The sequence below is a fragment of the Phoca vitulina genome, unplaced genomic scaffold, assembly GCF_004348235.1.
Source record: "Phoca vitulina isolate PV1807 unplaced genomic scaffold, GSC_HSeal_1.0 scaffold2, whole genome shotgun sequence".
Classification (NCBI taxonomy): Eukaryota; Metazoa; Chordata; class Mammalia; order Carnivora; family Phocidae; genus Phoca; species Phoca vitulina.
In genome coordinates, this window is record NW_022589705.1 from 24,503,587 (window position 1) to 24,523,296 (window position 19,710).

Genomic DNA, 19,710 nt, shown 5'->3' on the forward strand with positions numbered 1-19,710 from the left:
TTCACTCCAAATTTCTATACATTAAATAAGAAAACAGAAAGAAAAGCACCTGAAGTTCTGCTGGAAATCACATTCAGTTATGAACTTAAGGCAATGTTTCAACTAAATTTCTTAATAAATTGTAATGAGTTTTAAACTAATAATCAGTTAGAAAGAGACTCTATGGTAGGATTACTTAAGATTCAAAAAATAGTCATAATAATAAAAGATTAAGCCCAAACATATATTTTATACTGAGTCCTAATATAGCAAAGGTGTTTACTTAATGTATAAACATTAATGTATAACACTTCTCTAACATTTCTTTCCTAAACCAAGAATTACATTAAAAATTACAGATTATTTCATATTCTATTCTATTAGAAACACAATATATAATAATGAAATCCATACATTTTACGTTCATAAAGTCATATTCTGAAGTCCATACGTGATTTTACTTACGTACCTGGATAGCTCTTCCCCTAAACTCCGCAAACTCCATTCCGTTATCTTCAGTTCATGTCTTAAGGAAGCAACATTTGCAAGCAAATTTTCTTCTTCATTATCTTTATTACAGTAGTCTGATGAACTAGATTCCATTTCTTAAAAAAAGAAGTGTATTTCTTGTACCTTGCCAGAAAGAATCTGTGGTGTCAAATACTCTCACATTAATAGAATTTAACTCATTATTTTTCTATTTATCTCAAATGTTGTGCAATCTTTCATGGTAATTTAAGACAAAACAAAACCAAAACCCAGTAACAATGAATTTCTCTGCAGTGTAAAGCCAAGGAAATAGAAAGTTCAATAGTTCCCCCTTTTCTAAGCACATTTAATCTTTCTAACAATAGTGCACATTAAATATTGTTATTCCATGTTAAAGTTAAAACAAACTAAGAATAAGGCAAATTAAATAATTTGCTCAAGGTCAAAAAACTGTAAATGGTGGAAACAAGATCTGAACCTAAGTCATCAGGATCCAAAGACCTTTTAATTATGTCACACTGCAACTTCTAACTTATAAATCAATTTCAAGATGAGCTTTTGAACTTACATACTCAAGTTACAAGCTCTGGAAATCTGATAAAATTGGTATCATTACAGTCACTCATATTTCCTTAATGGCGATTTATTACCAAATAAAGGTTATCTCCTCCTCTCATTCACAATAGTTATAAAATTTAAAAACACACACCTTCACATCACAACCATAGAGATCAAAATGGCCTTTGGCAAGTTAACTCAGAAATACATGAAGAAAAGTTTTTCTTTCTTCAACTGATGAGTATCTCTAGAGTTGTGAAATTCTCTACTAAATAACTTTACACATAAAAATCGTGATAAAGGGCCACATTTTATTATTAATAATTAACACATATAATCATTATGTATTAAAATACATATTAAGAATATGTACATATACATATTAAGAATATATTAAGAACTAAGGCTTTAAAATCTCTACTACTGTAGATCTTTTTGCATCTTAGTTACATTCCTCTTTCAGATCCCATTTACCTTTGTCATTGTAGCACCTCTCTTTCATCACCCTTCTAGAATTCTGACCACATCTCAAGCTCCAAAAGGTTAGGAATCTTATGTATTATGTTCAGGACTATTAAGGCCACTTACAGAAGGTCAGTATGTTCAGTGAATAAACGATGATTGCTGAACTGCCCTTCCTTCCCCTCATCCAGCTCAAATAGAGAGGCAAATTTATTCCCCACTCAAAATTTCTCAGATGTAAGAAGGAAGATTAAAAAGAAACCCCTCACCTTATTGGAAGAAACTGTGGCAGGAAATTAAATGAGACGCTATGTAATCGCAGAGAAAATGTTTCTTTTTTCCCCTTTCGTTTGCACAAATTTGCTTCTGCTTAAATGAGAAGACTCTCCCATACAAAAGTCAATGGATCAGGTCCCCATTCTGCTTTATTTTTTCAACATTTCTAGCTTCCTACAGCATGGTGAAGGAAAAAAGGGTACAGACAATTTGGGTGAATTCTAAAATGTCATTCGATATTACGTTTCAACTAAATCAGGTTTTACGTCCAACATCTTCTGTGTATTTTAATGTAACAATCCCTAACACTTACGTACTAATGAATACATTTGCTTTTAATTTTTTTTTCCTCCTGAGCCATGAAAACTTTTCTTCCCTTCAACTTACAGTAGGTTATAAAAGTCTATCTTCACTGCCTGTACATACGTGGAAAAGTGCATCATGCTACTACCGACAGGCCCTGACCAGATCACCTTCTGCTCCTAATTACGCGTTGGTAGCTTTACGCGCACGCGCACCCATCAACACCGAAAAACCGGTGTTGTTTATAAACCTTGTAGGTAATAGGATGGGCTGTAGTCGAAAAAAATTCCTCAATTTGGAAGGAGGTTATAGATTTATGTTGTATGGTCCTGTTATTAAGAACTCTCAATTTAACAGAATTGATCCCACGTTCATCTGAAAGAAGCGGAGGAAAACATGACGTCTCCCTCACCGATTTCTCAAAATACAAGTCTGCAGAGCAGCGTCCGCAGCAAGGGTGAAGACGATGCGAAGCGCGTCCGAGGGTGCTGGGAAGGAAAGGAACAAAACTCCGCCAGGTAGGCCTGTTTTCACCCTCCAAGGAGCAGTCACTCACCACCCAAGTCGTAGTTGGGAGACAGACCCACCTGACAAGAGCGCACGCCGCGCTCTCGTCCGCGTTCGGAAGCCTCGGACCCGCTCCTGAGCTCGGGGCGTGGAAGCATCAGACACTCCACGCGGGGAACGAGTGAACCCCGGCTGCACCGAGTTCGAACCGCCGCGGGAGCCGTTGGGGACGCACCTCCCCCGCGCAGGCTCTGCGTGAGGCGACGCAGAGGCGTGGGGCCTGTCGGGGATCGTGGTCTGCGAGCGCGTACAAGCCCGCTCGCCTGGAACTACATTTCCCATAATTACCCCTAAGACGCCCATTGGTGGGGGGGAAGCCATGGGAACCTGCCGCCCTGGTGTGAGGCGGAGCGCGCTCATTCCAGGCCTGAGGGGGCCGAGACCGAGAAGGGTGCGGAAAAGGACTGCTGGCCCCGCCCCTCGGTCCCTACCCTGCGGAGGCCGGCGTTTCCCGCTCTGAGGGATCCTGTGCCGCCGCCGCCGCGGCCGCCACCTGGTTTCTTCAGGCTCCAGGTTTCCCTGCCAACCACGAGGAGTCCAGGGAGGAAAAGCGGAGCCTAGGTGCCAATAACCCACACTTCCCGCGTCTCTTCCAGCCCGAGATCGCCCCGGTAGGGATGGGCGACAAGATCTGGCTGCCCTGCCCGGTGCTCCTCCTGGCCACTCTGTTCTCAGTGCTGCTGCCGGGGGCGGCCGGCTTCACGCCCTCCTTAGACAGCGACTTCACGTTTACCCTTCCGGCCGGCCAGAAGGAGTGTTTCTACCAGCCCATGCCCCTGAAGGCGTCGCTGGAGATTGAGTACCAAGTAAGTGCGGAGGGTGAAGCAGCCTTCTTCCTTTATCCCAGCTACCCCGCGTCTTCGCCTCTCACCCGCTTAGAAACTTCTTGTGGACCGCGAGGGTGGTGAAGAGGCGAGGGCCGCCGGGGTAGCCGGCCCGTTCCGCGCAGGCGCGCGAGGCTCGGCTCTCCTGGGGCCGGGGACCCAGAAGTTAGGCGGGACCTGGAATTGACTACCCGCCCTCTCCCCTTTCCTCCCGTCGGAAAGAGGCCAGCACTGGTGATCTCGGTGGTTTTTCTTTTTGTTTCATAATTCGCCCATCGCCTTGCTAACCAGCACACGCTATGATACTGGGAATTTCTCAATACAGGACTGGTAACACGTTCTCCTTCATCATTGGAGGAGATGATGACACTTGTTTTGTTACCCCGACCACGCTCACCCAATTCCGGTATTATAAATCTTCACTGTCATCGCTTCATTTAAGGATTTTTGAACTGTGAACTTGTGATTATCCCTAAATCCGATTTTGGAATATTTTGAAAGGAGCTCTTGATGTATTTAATGGGTACATTTCCTTCTCAGTTATATATTTTTAAACCAAGCAATATTTAATTGTATATTAAAACTTTATAACTTTTAGTTCATCATTATAAGCATTTCTCCCATATCATTGTTTTCTTTTTAGTATCTTCATAATATTATGTAGGGATTTGCCTTAATTTATATCGTCATTTTGGTAGAGGGTAATTTCTTAGAAGAAATCTTGTTAGTTCCACACAGCTAATTTTGATGCTTCTGGGTAGCACTGCAAAAAAAAAAAAAAAGGCGTTGGTGTGGTTCACCTTTTAATTTTTCCCAGATTATTTAATTTATAATCATAATTTTTTTAAGTTGATGCAAAGAATTATTTTCAACAGTTACTGTCGCCTATAGAGCAAAATAAGTTATGTAGAATTTTCATCGGAAGGAACCTTAGAATTAAATTATTTCTAGATATTTAAGGAAAGCAATAGAGAGCGCAATATCTGAAGTCATATAGTGAGCAAAACTGAGGCTAGAACGCAACATTTATTGATCTCCAGTGTAGTTCAAAAGTTCATTTACCATGTGCAGGGTAATGGGATGGGAGGAGTGTGGATGAGATGACCAACTATGACATGGACAAAAAAAGAGTCCGTTTTCAAGGATCTTATTATTTAAGGGATACTGGCTAATAAACAGCTAATTTCAATAAAGTATCGTTAAGTGCTGTTAGAGGACAACCACTTCTCTGGTGTTTCAGAAAAGGATTCCTGGAGAAAATAAATTTGAATCCTGAAAGATGCTTAAGTGAGACAAGAATGCAAAGAAGGCGGGGCATTTCAGGAAAAGGAACAAAACACGAATAGTTATAAAATGCATAGTGTGTTTTGTTGCTGGGCAGTATGTGGACACTACAAGTGCTGAGTTTTTATTAGACCTGAAGACTAAAGTCTAGGGTGCGAGTAGAAGTAAGATAGATTGGAGAGGTCAGGAGCCTGGATCATGGATCATGAATCTTTAGGCTTGTGTGCCATGCTGAGTGGCTTTGCCCTTGTTCTGTACAAGGGCCATTGAAGATAGAAGCAGCATGGTAACAGTCAGAAATGTTTTCCAGATAGATCACTGGGTACAGTGTGGGAAAAGGAGGGCAAAGTTAGAGGCAAGGAAACCCAACTGGAGGTTAAGAAAACAATTTGTATTATTTGAAAATTCCTTAGTATTTATCCAGGTATTGGTATTAGGGAGGAAATGTATATGAACTACTGACCTCTTATGATTATGATATAAAATCTGTAGAGATAAAATGCTTGGGTTGAAATCCTAACTCTGTCACTTACTACCTCTGTGATTTGAACAAGTTATTTAACTTCTTGCTTGTAAAATAGAAATAATAGTAATTACCTCACAGAGTTGATTTTAAGAAATGTGTTAATATGTATTTATAGACCATCCCTGACACTAGTAAATAGGCAGTGAATGTTGGTGTTTCTACATTTACACTTCTAGAGTTATATAGCTGGCTTGGCTTAGCTTTATGCTCTCTGCATCTTTAGTCACTCTTAAAGGGACTGTTCCCCCTGAAGTAATCCCCCTAAACAACTTAATTGTTTTGATTGAAGAAAGAAGTAAAATGATTTAATGTCTGTAGTCCTAGACAACCTTGAGGGGTTTGTAGAGTAAGAGGTAATCTTCACCTTTTTGTTTGCATTTTCCAATTCCAGGATTAATTTTCCAATAACACCAGCTACTGCTTTTTGTCTTCGTTTTTAAAATGTCAGGGAACAGACATTCCAGACATTGCCCTTGGGTCACTGTGACATACTGAAAATTTTTAACCATTTCTTACTTTCCAGCTTTAGGAGGACACTTTTAGAATAATTGACTAGCCCCACATTATATTAAGTTCTTGAAAATTTTAAATGTCAATACATACATTTTAGGAATAAACTAGATCGTTCAGTTAACTTTTTTAAAATCATTGCTAAGTGCTTAATTTGTTGGAGCACTATGCTAAGTGCTACGGATATAACGGTGAGTAAAAATATAGTCCATGTTCTCATACAATCTAGTATGGAAAAAGTAATCAAACTGTTTCCAAATAAATGTAAAATTGTAACTCTAATTAAAGTGCTATGAAGGTAGGTATATACAGCTATGAGAAGATTTAATAGGACTTAATTTCATCTGGGAATTGAGAGAAGACATTCCAGAAGTACAATTCAGATCTGTAGAAAAATCAGCCTTATTAGGCATAAGGGGGTGATTTAAATTTGCATTGAGGAAGAAGACAGAAGAAAGCCTTTGAGGAACTGAAAGACCGTTACAACAACAGTACAGACTAGGGAGAGTGGCACTCATCATCTTCTAGTGAAATCATCAGGAAGTTTAGTTTCAGATTATGGTGTTTTTTAAATAAATATTTTTATGCTTTAAAATTGTGTTTTATATATTTTTAGTTATCTTCTGTGTTATCATTTTTAACAATTTCATTAAGCCTGACAGCCACTACCAATAATATCTTTTAAGTCTTTTACTGAAATCTTTGTTTAGTTTTGTTAGATCTCTTATTTTCTGATAGGTATCTTTTTTTGGCTTTTTTAGAGGATAACTTTGAGTAATTCTTTTAAAATGCTTTGAGTCCTGTGGCTCTTGATCTTGGGTTCGTGAGTTCGAGCCCCACGTTGGGTGTAGAGATGACTAAATAAATAAACTTTAAAAAAATAAAATAAAATGCTTTGAGTCCTTGGACAAACTTTTTGCTTTCACTTTAGTAAATATAATTTTCTTTTACTTGGGATCATTGAAGACATGGCTGTATTGTTTTTTTATATCTAGTATTATATGTAAGAATTCTAATGCCAATCCCAATTCTTAAAAGTAGTAGTTCTCTACTACTTAACATTGGAAGTTTCTAGGTTGTTCTTTTTAAATCCTTTGGAAAGTCAGTAGGAATTTTTTTATCTTTTACATCTATTAGCCCCTCCCAGTCTCAAGATTTTTATCTTTTGAAGCAAGAATTTTTGTTCTCTTATTTGATGATTTCTTCCCTTCATTTCTCTTGGTTTTCTTCTTTGAAATGCTTGTTAGATAGATATTTGAAATCTTTAGCTCTGTCCTTCCCAAAGGGTCTTACCATTTTTCTCATACTTTTCATCTGTACTTTTTCACCTTGTTCTGAGAATTCCTTGGTTATTTCCAGTTCGCTGATTTTTAGTCTCTATCCATATTCATTCTGCTGTCATTACATTTGTTAAGACTTTATTTTGGCAACATTTTTTATCTTTTTTATTTTTCATACCAGCAACCTCATTTTTATGGATTACACATTCTTGAATTTCTCTGAGGATATATACTTATGAAGAAACATTTTGAAGTCTGTTTATATTAACTATTTTTTCAGAATTTGATCCTTTCAGTAAAACCAGTAACATGAAAAAGAGGGCATTGATTTCAACAAATGTGTTTCTCTAGTCTGTTTCAGTGAGAATTTTGAGATTGATAGCTATTGTTAGCTAGATATATATATCCTTTGCTCAGTGGACTATCTTCCAGAAATTCCTTACTCTTCATGTCTGTTAACAGTCTTCCTAGATTTCCAGTGTTGTTATTTGTATCAATATATTTTCTTCATTTTATTGGGATTTGAAGATGAAAGAGAATTATATATATTTAGCTGGCTATTTGAAACTACTTTTGTTGATAAGTAAGTATAGCATAGGAACAGGTAATTTTTTATATCATTCCATTAAAGCCACCAAGAAAAATAAAATGGAGTGTTACGTAAGAAAAAGAGTAGTTATCGGAGGAAAACTGCTGAGTTCAAATTTTGACATTCATTGACTATATCTACCTGAGAAAAGTATTTCTCTGTGCCTCATTTTTTTTGTGGTTTTTGTTTGTTTGTTTGTTCTGTTAATTGGTTCTTCTATTTTACTGAGAACAGTAGTAAGACCTGCTTCTTAGAGTTGTTTTGAGGAAATTAACCCAGATAAAGCACTTAAAACAATATGTGGCATACACTGTAATTGTTAGCTATTATCATCATCATTTTGGGATTGTAAAGGAACAGACTGTGTTCACTGGCAAGTAAAACAATAGCCTGCTTGGAATATTTAGTTCATATTGGGGAATAATAAGTGAATGCACTGAAGAAGTCAGTTGGAGTCAGATCATGGAAGTTTTGAGTTCTGGGTTAAGAAATAGCTAATTACTATTTTACTGAAGAGGAAACAAACTCAGAAAAGTTACATAGCATGCTCTAAATTGCCTAAGTAAAAAGGTTTACCATTTGAACTCCCTTCTGTGTTTCCTTCCACTCTATAGGGCTTCTCAATCGAGGCATCATTTTAGGAAGATTATTTTAGTAATATTTATAAGGCCTAAAGTTAGGTGATGGCAACAGGAATTGGCAAGAAAGTTCCAAAATGAATAGAATTGAATTGGATGATCTTTGTGCTCCTTTCTAGCCCTTAAATGCATCTTGTTGACTTTCTTTACCTCTCTAGATTTAGAAAGAAATTATTTTCATCATATGATCTACTTTATATATTTTTTATTTTCAGAATTTATAATGTGTTCTTTTCTTTTGTGCTTTTCTACAGGTTTTAGATGGAGCAGGGTTAGATATTGATTTCCATCTTGCCTCTCCAGAAGGAAGAACCTTAGTTTTTGAACAAAGAAAATCAGATGGAGTTCACACGTAAGTGATCTCTTAGTTGAGTTCCTTGGGCTGAGTAATACCAATGGGCTATCTGCAGGGCAGGGAAATTTAGCACATTTGATACAAACATCAGTATTAAATGATTCCATTTGAACATTTTAAACAGTCCTAGATAGTGGTCTATCATAAACTAACATGTCTTCCATTAACTTTTTTCTCTTTTTTTTAATAGTTTTTTATTGATCCTAAATTTTTTCTTTGCTTTGGTTAAATAAGATGAGTATGCCCTAGGTATTGCATTCAGTCTGTTGTGGCATTTTAAACCTGTCTTCTGACTAGCACAACCTTTCCATTTTAAGTTACTGTTCCAGGTACGTATCCTATAGTTTGAGCTGCTGGCTTTATCATCTTTGCCCACTGTTTACTTTCTTAAAAAAACAAGTACATCTTTGTGCGTATGTGTTGTGTGTGTATGCCTGTAAAAGTTGGGTTTTTTTTACTCAGACCTCATTCTTTTTAGATAATTAGAAGATGTGATAGTAAAAGATCTGACCATAGGAAACCAGAAAGAAAGAAAATAACTTGTTAGAAGTTTAAAGTTTGACAAAGGCTATATATGCTCCCTTAATTTCACTTCTCTTTTTCATATCTCAGTAGTGTGTTTCCCTATTCATTCTATCATTTTACTACAGCACTTTGTTTACTTATTGCATCAAAACTAAACTCGGAATTTACAGGTAGAAGAAAAGCAAATACAGTCTAATATTTGCCATAAACTAGGCTTTCCATTTCATATGCTTCAAATTAATCATTCCAACCCACTATGAGAGATTCTTTGATTCCCCAATTCCCATTTTACAGACAAGGAGGCTCAGAGAAGTTAAAATAAGTCTGCAGGGATACACATTTATTAAGAGGAGGAGGCAGGATGGATCAAAATTCTTGCTTTCTACCATACGATGCTTAGAACATCTCTGGCACATAGCACTATGTAAGTACTAGTTATTATAGTTACTGGTCTTTGTTAACCAGCATACTTGGCATGTAATTGATAGCAAATACTAAACACATGTATGAATGAATGAGGGGGAAAATATCTCAACTATAATACTCTTTTCAGAGTGCTTTATTTTATTTTTATTTAATTTTTAAATTTTTTATATTTTAATTTTTAAAGTTTCTTTTAAGTTTTTATTTAAAAATTTTTTTAATTTCTTATTTTTTATTTTATTAAAGTGCTTTTTAAAATGGCATTTTACCTATGCAGAGCTCAGAAAAAAATATTTGTATAAACTAATAATAAAATAGAGAAACAGTAATTTAAAAAGTCAGTTTCTATTGATATACTTGGAACTATGCTTTCTCTTTGATAGTTATGTGAACAGAAACTAAAAATGTAGCTCATCTTTAAATTTCAGAATCTAGAAAATCTGTAGAATTTCTGTCATTTTTTTCTCCAATTTTCTCCTTTCCTTTAGAGATAAATTAAGATTAACTGTTGGGAGAAAAGGTATCTTATTGGTTTCTTGCATAGAATTACCTCTCATTAAACCAATGGGAAAAAAGAATGAGTTTATAAGAGTTCACATTTATTGAGTTCTTTTGATGTGCCAGGCTACTGTTCTAAGCACTTTATGTTTATTAATTTTTTTTAATACTTTACCACAGTCCTATGAGGTACATGATATTATCATTTTATCAATAAAGAAATTGAGGCATAGAGCACTAACCTAAGTTAATGAAAGTTACACATCTAGTGAACAGCAGAGCCAGGATTTAAAACCAGGCTGTCCAACTCACTCTTAATCACTACACCAAATTTACATATCTGCTTTCTAAAAAATCAGATTTAAACAAAATTTTATCTTTAGCTATATTAACTTTTTAAAGGCAGGTTATAAAATATCTCTGTTATGGCACTGAAATAGTTTTTTTCTTCAATTAAATCCTTAAATACTGTCCTTTCAGAAGGCAGGGTTAGTAAAAATGTCTCCAAACAGAACTATAAACAGCTTAAGTAATACCTATTCGCTGGCACTTCCAGGAATGAGAAGTCTGTGTGTTTGTGTTTTTTTCTAGACAACTGAATTAACGTTACTGTAACTCACGCCAGAATTTACCCGTTCTGGACTACTGTTGGTCTTTATTCTACTTGAAGGGAAAATTAACTCTGCAATTTTTATTTGGATAATATTTTGTATCATTTATAGTATTAAAGTTTCTTTCTACTAAAAGCAGTCAACAGATTTAGAAAGAGATTAGTATAGGAATGACTATAAAGTAGTAAAATATCTTTTTTTTTCCATACACATGCTGAAGCTCATCCACGTGAGTCAGTGCTTCTCAAACTTTTTTCATTTTTACTCTTGTCCCCATGCAACCTTTCTAGACTTTTCTGCCTTATCATCCCATGAAATTTTAAAACCACAGTTTTTGTATTGTATGTAGATCTGTACTTTACATGTAAAAAGAGTAGTAGGTACAAAGCTTCCCCTTTTTATCCAGTACAGGGTTAAGAATGGCTAAATAAAGTTGAGTTAAATAAAATTAAGACTAAACAAAATTAAGAGTTAAATTTAAAAGTGATTAAAATTGAACTTAACTTTACATAATAGTCATATCATTTTTTTTCCTTTTAAAATTGTTCCCCACTGTATTCGCCAGTATATTCTTCAAGCTTCTTCCAAAGGTTAAATACATCCTCAAGACAAAGGTTTGTCATGACTGAGGAGATTACAAGGAATGCAGACAGGCTCTGAGCAGTACTATAGAAAAGAAAGATCAATTAACATGAGAGTCAGAAAACCAAGCTTCGTCTATGCCTATGACAGGCTGTGTGATCATAGGCAAGTATTTTAACTTATGTGAACTTTATTTTACTTACCTTGAAAAAGTCAGGTATGCCTACTTCAAAATATGATTATAAGGATTAAAAGAATTAAAATATGTTAAAGTAGTGTGTAAATTATAAAGGGGTATATAAGTATTGGCTATATATTTATTTATGTTAAGATCCAATCAAATAGCTGAGTACTTCTCTCTTATGCTTAAACTAAATAAATTGGATACAGGGGTGGAAAAGAAATGGAGATTGACTTAGAAGAATCACATGTTCTAGGCCAGTTATCTTGAATGTGAAGCTAATGAGACCAAGATACAAGTTTAACTTAGATGTGAGTGGCATTTATTCAGTAAAGCTAAGGCCACTGAGTGTAAAGCTCGTTTGTTGGCCACTGATCCCGAATCTCTGTAAACCTGTGTTATAAAGATGGTCTTAACCTGTAGGAGCCCTGGAAGAAAGCATTTAGAACAATCCATCACTGCTTTTGAAAACAAGTCACTTTAGAAAGTAATCTAAATTAAAGGGGAGGTTTGTGGTCATATTTGCATATGAATTGAACTCATGATAAATTACTCTTAATATATAAATATTAAAGATCATTGTGTGGTATCAATGTATCTGTGTTTTATTGTTTTTAATCCTATCCTTTTCCAAAAATTAGGTCAAGATTTTTACCGTATTTCCTGAGTAAATGCCAAGCACATCTAAGTTGCAACTACTTATATATTTTACATATATATTTCCAGGTTGCCTCTTTCCTAAGAAATTATAAATTATCTTTCAATACTAAGTAAGTCTTTTTATCAGCAAACTATCCAATTACTATAAACCATGTTATTTCTTACCTATAGTAGTTTTTCCTTTGATCCCAAATAGAAGTACAGATAACTGAAGACATGTACTTTTTTTAATACAGGGTAGAGACTGAAGATGGTGACTACATGTTCTGCTTTGATAATACATTCAGCACCATTTCTGAGAAGGTGATTTTCTTTGAATTAATCCTGGATAATATGGGAGAACAGGAGCAAGAACAAGAGGACTGGAAGAAATATATTACTGGGACAGACATGTTGGACATGAAACTGGAAGACATCCTGGTCAGTATGGTCTTTTAATAAATGAAAATTATCCAGAAGCCTGACTGTGTGATAGGCACTGAAATAATCATTTTCTCTGCATTATCTCATGTAATCTTTACTTAATTCTATGAGGATTATTTATCTCCATCTTTCCAATGAGGAAATTGTGGTTTAGGGGAGAGTAAGTAATGTTTGTCACATAACCAGAAAGGGGGGGAACTAGAACTTGAACACAGGCTCTTCTTAACTATAAAACTCCCTTAGAATGTTCACAAATAAAGAAGGTAATGATCTATAGCATACTTGCACATAGAAAAAAAGTGAGCAATTTGTAAACACTTAAGATGTTATAGGCATTTTTCTCACAGCATAATTTTTATAACATGAAATTTGATATTACTTAATTTGGGAACACTGTTTACATTACTTAGACCAGACCTAGCAGTTATCAGAAACTAGGACTACATTCAGGAGTGAAAACTTTTAGAATATGGCTTGTTTGTTTGAATTGCCTTATCATTTACATGCATAATGAAATGTGCATGTGTAAGAACCTATTTGTCCATAATAGTGTTGGTGATGGGGGAAAAGGTCATTTCAGCCACAGGTAGATGTAATCAAATGATAGAATTTACTGAGTGGTATTTGTAAATAGCATATATAGCTGTATTATAAAATTCCTGGAGGAGAAATAACATGGTCATTGCCAACTAAAACTGTGTAATCTCTAATAGTCTTATAACCTGAATTTTTTTAATAATGTGGTATTTTGATCACTTGAGTTTTTTTAGGAAAGCAGCTGTCAAACAGCAGAAGAGACATACTATATGTAGATCAGTTAGCTTAAGAAGTCAGAAAATTAGACGATCATGTATTATCATGTGTGATTGCTTAGTGAATGAGCCCTCACAGCCTTGGTTTCCTCACCTGCAAAATGGGGATAATACCTCTAGAGTTGTTGTGAGGATGAAATAAGAAACGTCATGTGTCTAAGTGCTTTAAACAGTGTATGGCATAATAAATACTACTTTTCTTACCTTTTCCACTGGTGTTACTATGAATGCAAACTGAAAGGATTAAGTTTGATTGGTATGAATTTTTACCATGACAGTTTTTTATCTCACCATAATTTCCCATGTATATATCTTTTAAATTTCAATCATATTAACTTATTCTTCCATTTTAAATTTATTTTGCCAATAAGACTAAAACACTAGTATTTATAAACCTTATTAGTACTTCACTGCATTCTCAAGAGATTGAATTCATTCACATGGTTAAACAAAATGACCAGTAAGTTCAGATTTAAATATGGCTTAAAATACTTATAAGCCCTTTTTAAAGGAAAATGTCTTTCAGGAGCTTTATTTCCCCCCAAATTTTGTATCCTAACAGCAAACTTTGATAAATAATTTTGTATTTGTCTATCATTGCTATAATATTGAAAAGAACTATGCATGATCTTTTTTATTTGGGGATCTGAATTCCTTATTTTTCTAGAAAGTATTTGCATTACTAGGTTACTGTTGCTTTACAAATATGCCCAAATGATAAATATTACACTTTGTAGTTTTGTAGGTTTAGCAGAAAGTCTGAAATTTTGAGTATAGTTTTTGCTTAAATAAGGATTTTAAGCAAGATGACTATGCAGGAAAATCTGTTTCTAGTATTTTCTTATTTTTGCCATAAGTACAACTGACCCCTGAACAAAGTGCAGTTGAACTCTGCAGGTCTACTTAATGCACAGATTTTTTTCAGTAAATGTATTTTCTCTTACAGTTTTCTTAGTAACATTTTTCATTTTGCTAGCTTACTTTATTGTAGGAATACAGTATATAATGTATGTAATATATGTAACAGAAAACAATGGTTTGACTGTTTATGTAAGGCTTCTGGTCAACAGTATACTATTAGTAAAGTTTTTCGGGAATCAAAGGTTTTATGTGGATTTTTAACTGTGCAGGGCGTTGGCCCCTCTAACCCCCATGTTGTTCAAGTGGTCGACGATGTACTTTTGACATCATTTCAAATCTCAACTTAATTTTAACTGATACTCATATAGCCCTCTTATAGTTTTCAAATCACTTCTCTCACCAGGACCCTGCTATAAAAACAGGTTTTTCAGAAGATGTACAACTTAAAGAGTGCATCTTGATAAGCTTGTTTTACAAATGTAATCTTGGAACACTTTTGTATTAAAAATAGATTATACTTTTGGATGTATAATATGCATATCAAAAATTGGAATATTTTCTAATTTCACTATTATTTTCTGAGATGAAAACATTGGGTGTTTTGCTAGACACTAAATTGGACAAGACTAACATTCAAAGAAAATATTATAAAGACACAGTGCATTATATAAAGATAAATATCTAAAAGCTGTTAATGGTTTTTTTTTTTCATCAGTTAGGTTTTTAAAAACTAGTCTTTTTCTTATGGTTGTGAGGGCTAAGAAATAGTGTATATAAAATTCCTGGCACTATGCACTGAAATATATTTTCACATTATTTATTTTCAATTTACATTAGCTTTGATCCTCTGTTAAGTAACTATTTGTAAACAATAATTTAAATATATCAGGAGAACTATTACATAAACTTACAGAAGATCTTTAGGTGATCCAAGTAGTACCTGTCCCTTAATTAAAATTGTGTTTGGATGTAAAACTAGTATGAATGTTAGGGTACTGTGAATCACATGTTTAACTTAAAATTACTGAGCATTCTTTGATAGTAAAATTATTTTATTTATCTCCAGGAATCCATCAACAGTATCAAGGCCAGACTAAGCAAAAGTGGTCATATCCAGACTCTGCTTAGAGCATTTGAAGCTCGTGATCGAAACATACAAGAAAGCAACTTTGATAGAGTCAATTTCTGGTCTATGGTTAACTTAGTGGTAATGGTGGTAGTGTCAGCAATTCAAGTTTATATGCTAAAGAGTCTATTTGAAGATAAGAGGAAAAGTAGAACTTAAAACTTTAAACTAGAGTAATTAACATTGGGGAAAAAAAAGACGGAAAAATGCAATACACGGTTATAATCAAGACCATTAATAGTCTTTTCAAAAAATGTTTTCAGGCATTACCACAAGTGTGAAACAAGTATAATTCTAAGGTGAAAGGAGTCTTCACTTTCGTCTGTGCAAGTAATCTTATTGCTTCAGTTGTACTTAAGTGTATAACAGAAATATTTCACAGAGTATAGGTATAATTGAATGAAGCCATATTAATCAGCATTTTCCTAAGTTTGAAAAAATCTTGCAGATGTCATAGGTGATTTAAATAAATGAACTTTGGGCCTAAATGCAACACCAAACATTGTTTTTAAAAGATTGTCTTACCTAGAAGTTTCTTTGTAAATGTGGCAATTACAAATTAGAAGTTTTCGGTATATTGAAGTTTCTTTGTAAATGTGGCAATTATAAATTAATTGTATAATTTTTCAGTATATTAAATTATAAATCATCTGAGAATTACCTAATCATGGATTGGATATATCTTTAGAAGACAAAAACTCAACTTTTCTTTTTACATATATATCTCTCCTGTAATGTAAATAGAAGCATAGCTGTGAAAAATAGATTTGTGAGATTTTTATAACCAAATATATTTCGATTTAAAATATTAGCAAAAAGTATTAAATACTTAGCTTATATTCCCCAAAGGCCAACATTTTAATAATTCTTAAAAATGCTCAGTCATTATTAAAATTGGAACAAATTTTCTCTTTGAAATGAAATAGCTAAAGGCTGCTCACAGTCTCCATAAGGACACATTTGGTCTAGTCCTTAACTCAGAACTAGAATTTTGAAATTAAATGTGAGGAAAAATAATTTTATTTTTATATTACCTATCAGCAGTGTTGTTAGTTTTAACATGATTACTGACTTGGATAATACATTATTAACAGCAGTTGTGAAGGAAATACTGCTTAAAAATCTGGGCCTTACATAAATAAGTATCTCCTTTTCGGAGTTCTCAAAATCAACAACAATCAATAAAGAAGAATTTAGGTAAGCTTGAGAACATCTGATCAAAATTAAGGTCACTTAAATAAACTCTAAGTATCTGGAATCTGATTCGTTCATCATAATGACCCAATCCTAATATCAATCATGAGACTAAATTCCAGATAACTGAAGAAACTATACTTGGCTAGGGTTTTATTTTTTACAGTTGTTTTATTCTGTTTTTAATGGTCTCTTATAAGTATTCAGGTACATTTTATGAAACAAACTACTGTAAGGTTTAGCACTGGGTACATACATTACAATTGTTATAACTTTCACTAAATGACCTTTCTGATCACTTTATTTATTGACATTCAAGTAAGGATTTGAAAGCCCACAGAATCCCAAATTTAAGGTCGGTATGTTAGAATAACTCTATGTAAAGTCTCTGCCATCCTTGCTTATTGCAATCTGGGGAGTATTAAATACTGGTAATTTAGCTACATCATGAATTAAATAGAATTTTTAGGTTATACCCATTTGTAATATTAAGACAAATATGAGAAATCAACTTAAAAATTTGAGTATAGAACCTGTCTGTACATTAGTACTGCTGGAATTCTTAATAAGCAATGATATTGAGAGAATGGTTTCATTTACTAATTTACAGTCAGAGTGGTTTTACAAAAAGATTTATTTCCCTCCTTATGCCCTTGGGAGAACAAAAAGATTAGCTATCCCTACTATGAAGCTTTTAAAAAATGAGGTAAATGCCATATATAATTACCTTAACTGGCCAAGAAAATGTTTAAGTGTCCAGGAGTAGTGCCTACAATACATGCAAAACAAGGGCCAACAATCACCTATGAAGAGACCTCCCTTTCCCCCCTTCTGTTAAACTCATAATGAGAAGCAACCTTACCATACTATAACTAGTAAAACAGTACAGATATAAACTACTGCATCTTTTCTATAAAACTGTGATCAAGAATTCTACCTCTGGCTGGTTACTGTACTGTACTCTGATTCCTTACCTAACAATGAACTTGTTACATTATCTACAGATGATTTGTGCCACTGATTTTAAACCTATGATTCAGTAACGTCTTATAATGGCCTTATCTGGAAAAAAGGAATTTAGGAATACTGAGGACATAATTTTATTTTTATAGGCACAAAATGAAGAGTGGGATTAAGAAGGATGTTACTTGTATTAACCAAAAAAAGTATAATTAGCAAAAAACTAAATTCTTTAATATTCCTATAGGCATATAGTTTATCTGCCTTATGGTTTTTTAAATGTCAGTATTCAATTTTGAAATTAAAATTACGCTAAAATTAAGCAACTTATCATTTAATGACTGATTTTGTCTTCAGTTTTTAGTTATATAAACTCTTAAATTACAATATTTAAGGCCTAGAGTTTTACTCTTATTTGCATTTGGGTCATTAATGATGTGCTGTTCTTTCATGTGAATGTCAAGGTATAGAAAGCAATTAAGTGGTTGAAATAGCATGGAAATAAATTACAAATTCAGATGTAATTTTATGTTAAGTGTTTTTATCCTTAAATATTGTTATTGTCTTAAAATTAACAAAAATTGAGTACCTATAATTGTAAGCCTCCCCAAGTAATTCTTTATCTTAGATAAATTTAAAAAAAAAATGATTCAGCATGTAATAACTTTTCATCTTAATACGCAGTGTTGCTCAAATTTCTTTATAGTTGTGAATAGCCATATTAAATGAGCAATGAATACTGTTCTGAATATATATAATAAAAATTACAATCAAAGAAAATCTTACTGATCTACTAGTTATTGTAAATGCTGTCTAATCCTTAAAACCTTCACTGATCTCATCTTAGCCATGTGTGCTCTCCCATTTGAAAACCCATAGTTCTTTGTACTTCTGATTGTGTATCATTCTACCTTGCATTGGAGTTCTGTTTACATGTGTTCTTATTCATCTGTTGCCCAAATATACATTGTAACTATAAGGTGCTCAAAATACAGAAGCAGGGGGGAAAAAGGCAAAGATCACCTCCAAAAGTTTGGAATGCTAAATAAGCCCTCAAAGAGCTTGTTCCACTCCTCTAACCCCACACCATGAATTGTTTAGGTCTGTAATATGGCTCTAGAATCTTAATTTTTAACCAACACAACTTGGGATTCTGGTGTCCATTATCTTTGGACCATCTGCTAACTGGGTAATACTGGGAAATCAAAATTCCTTTGAGCCTATTGTGTGTAGAAACATTTTAGATAGCATCTTAAAACTTGGTTAAAATCCCATATAAAAGAGTCCAGTGCTTGGTGGAAGTTGGTTATTGGTCATTTCCTTCATACCATCCAGACAAGACACTCTTCCCCTACAAGCTGATAGAATTCCTTAGGCACCTTTCTGCTTCTGCACTCCCATCACCTTTAGGTGTCTGAGTTTCTGGAAGGTTTGTGTCATTAAAAACTAGAGCTACGCTACACTTAATGTCTCTCTGGAAAAGGCACAGAATAAAGAATCCAGACCATCATTTTATGATGTTACATGAAAAGAGGGCACATTGAGGTGGGACTCTGGATCCCTGTATCTGAAAGAAAAAGGTGAGAAAATGCCAAGCAGGGAAAAATGTGGAGGTCTTCAATGACCGTGAGTCAACAGCAAAATGAACAGAGAATCAGTATCCATCACTGAAATGAACTCCTTTCTATATTAAGAGACTACTCCCCAGTCCTGGAAGTTTTCAAGTGGCAGTAATGATCAAATGTCAAAGGGTTTATTTTTACATTGGATATCAAGTCGGAGGAGGGACTAAAAAACCTAACCTTTCTACCCTTACTTAAATTCTAAAAGGACTAGTAATGCTATTTGTAGGAGAAAGCTGAAAGAAAAGGCGACAGCTTAAAAAGACACATTTAAGGGTTCCATTTTGCTGGATTCTTGCTTGATACTCAAAACGAAATTGGAAACAAAAAACCACAATACCACTGACAATCACTCCCAACGGAAATGATACAGTTAGGTGTAAATCTAAAAAAACATGTATAGACCTGTATGCTGAAAATCACAAAAGTTGGTGAAAGATTAAATGCCCAAATAAGTACAGAAATGTACCACGTGCCATGGACTGGAAGGTCAATTCTTTCAAATCTATAAATTTTAGCATAATTCCTATCAAAATCCAGCAAGATTTTTTTAAAGCTTTTTTTTTTTTTTAAGATTTTATTTATTTATTTG

The 19,710-nt window shown here is 34.2% G+C and overlaps 2 protein-coding genes across 4 annotated transcripts in view; one reads left to right on the forward strand and one right to left on the reverse strand.

Annotated features, from left to right (window-relative positions):
* The window catches only part of CCDC18 (coiled-coil domain containing 18), a 136,361-nt gene extending 133,496 nt beyond the window's left edge, over window positions 1-2,865 (reverse strand). For 2 of the 3 annotated variants that reach the window (XM_032423527.1, XM_032423525.1), the window contains exons 1-3: window positions 2,655-2,865; window positions 1,758-1,938; window positions 449-584 (exon numbers count right to left, since the gene is read on the reverse strand). In XM_032423527.1, coding sequence (XP_032279418.1) covers window positions 449-582 — 134 coding nt within the window. In that variant the 5' untranslated portion in view covers window positions 583-584; window positions 1,758-1,938; window positions 2,655-2,865. Of the gene's footprint in view, window positions 1-448; window positions 585-1,757; window positions 1,939-2,479; window positions 2,556-2,654 lie in introns of all 3 variants that reach the window. The other variant, XM_032423517.1, reaches the window with a different exon arrangement.
* Window positions 2,866-2,905: 40 nt separating this feature from the next.
* TMED5 (transmembrane p24 trafficking protein 5) lies at window positions 2,906-19,710 on the forward strand. The gene is made up of 4 exons (XM_032423544.1): window positions 2,906-3,440; window positions 8,540-8,637; window positions 12,357-12,540; window positions 15,283-19,710. The coding sequence occupies exons 1-4, from the start codon at window positions 3,252-3,254 to the stop codon at window positions 15,499-15,501; spliced, it is 690 nt and encodes a 229-aa protein (XP_032279435.1). The 5' UTR covers window positions 2,906-3,251; the 3' UTR covers window positions 15,502-19,710.

Coding starts and splice junctions, on each gene's coding strand:
- TMED5 (XM_032423544.1), top strand. CDS start 3,252: ATGGGCGACAAGATCTGGCTGCCCTGCCCGGTGCTCCTCCTGGCCACT. Junction 3,441..8,539: donor CGCTGGAGATTGAGTACCAA/GTAAGTGCGGAG, acceptor GCTTTTCTACAG/GTTTTAGATGGAGCAGGGTT. Junction 8,638..12,356: donor AAATCAGATGGAGTTCACAC/GTAAGTGATCTC, acceptor TTTTTAATACAG/GGTAGAGACTGAAGATGGTG.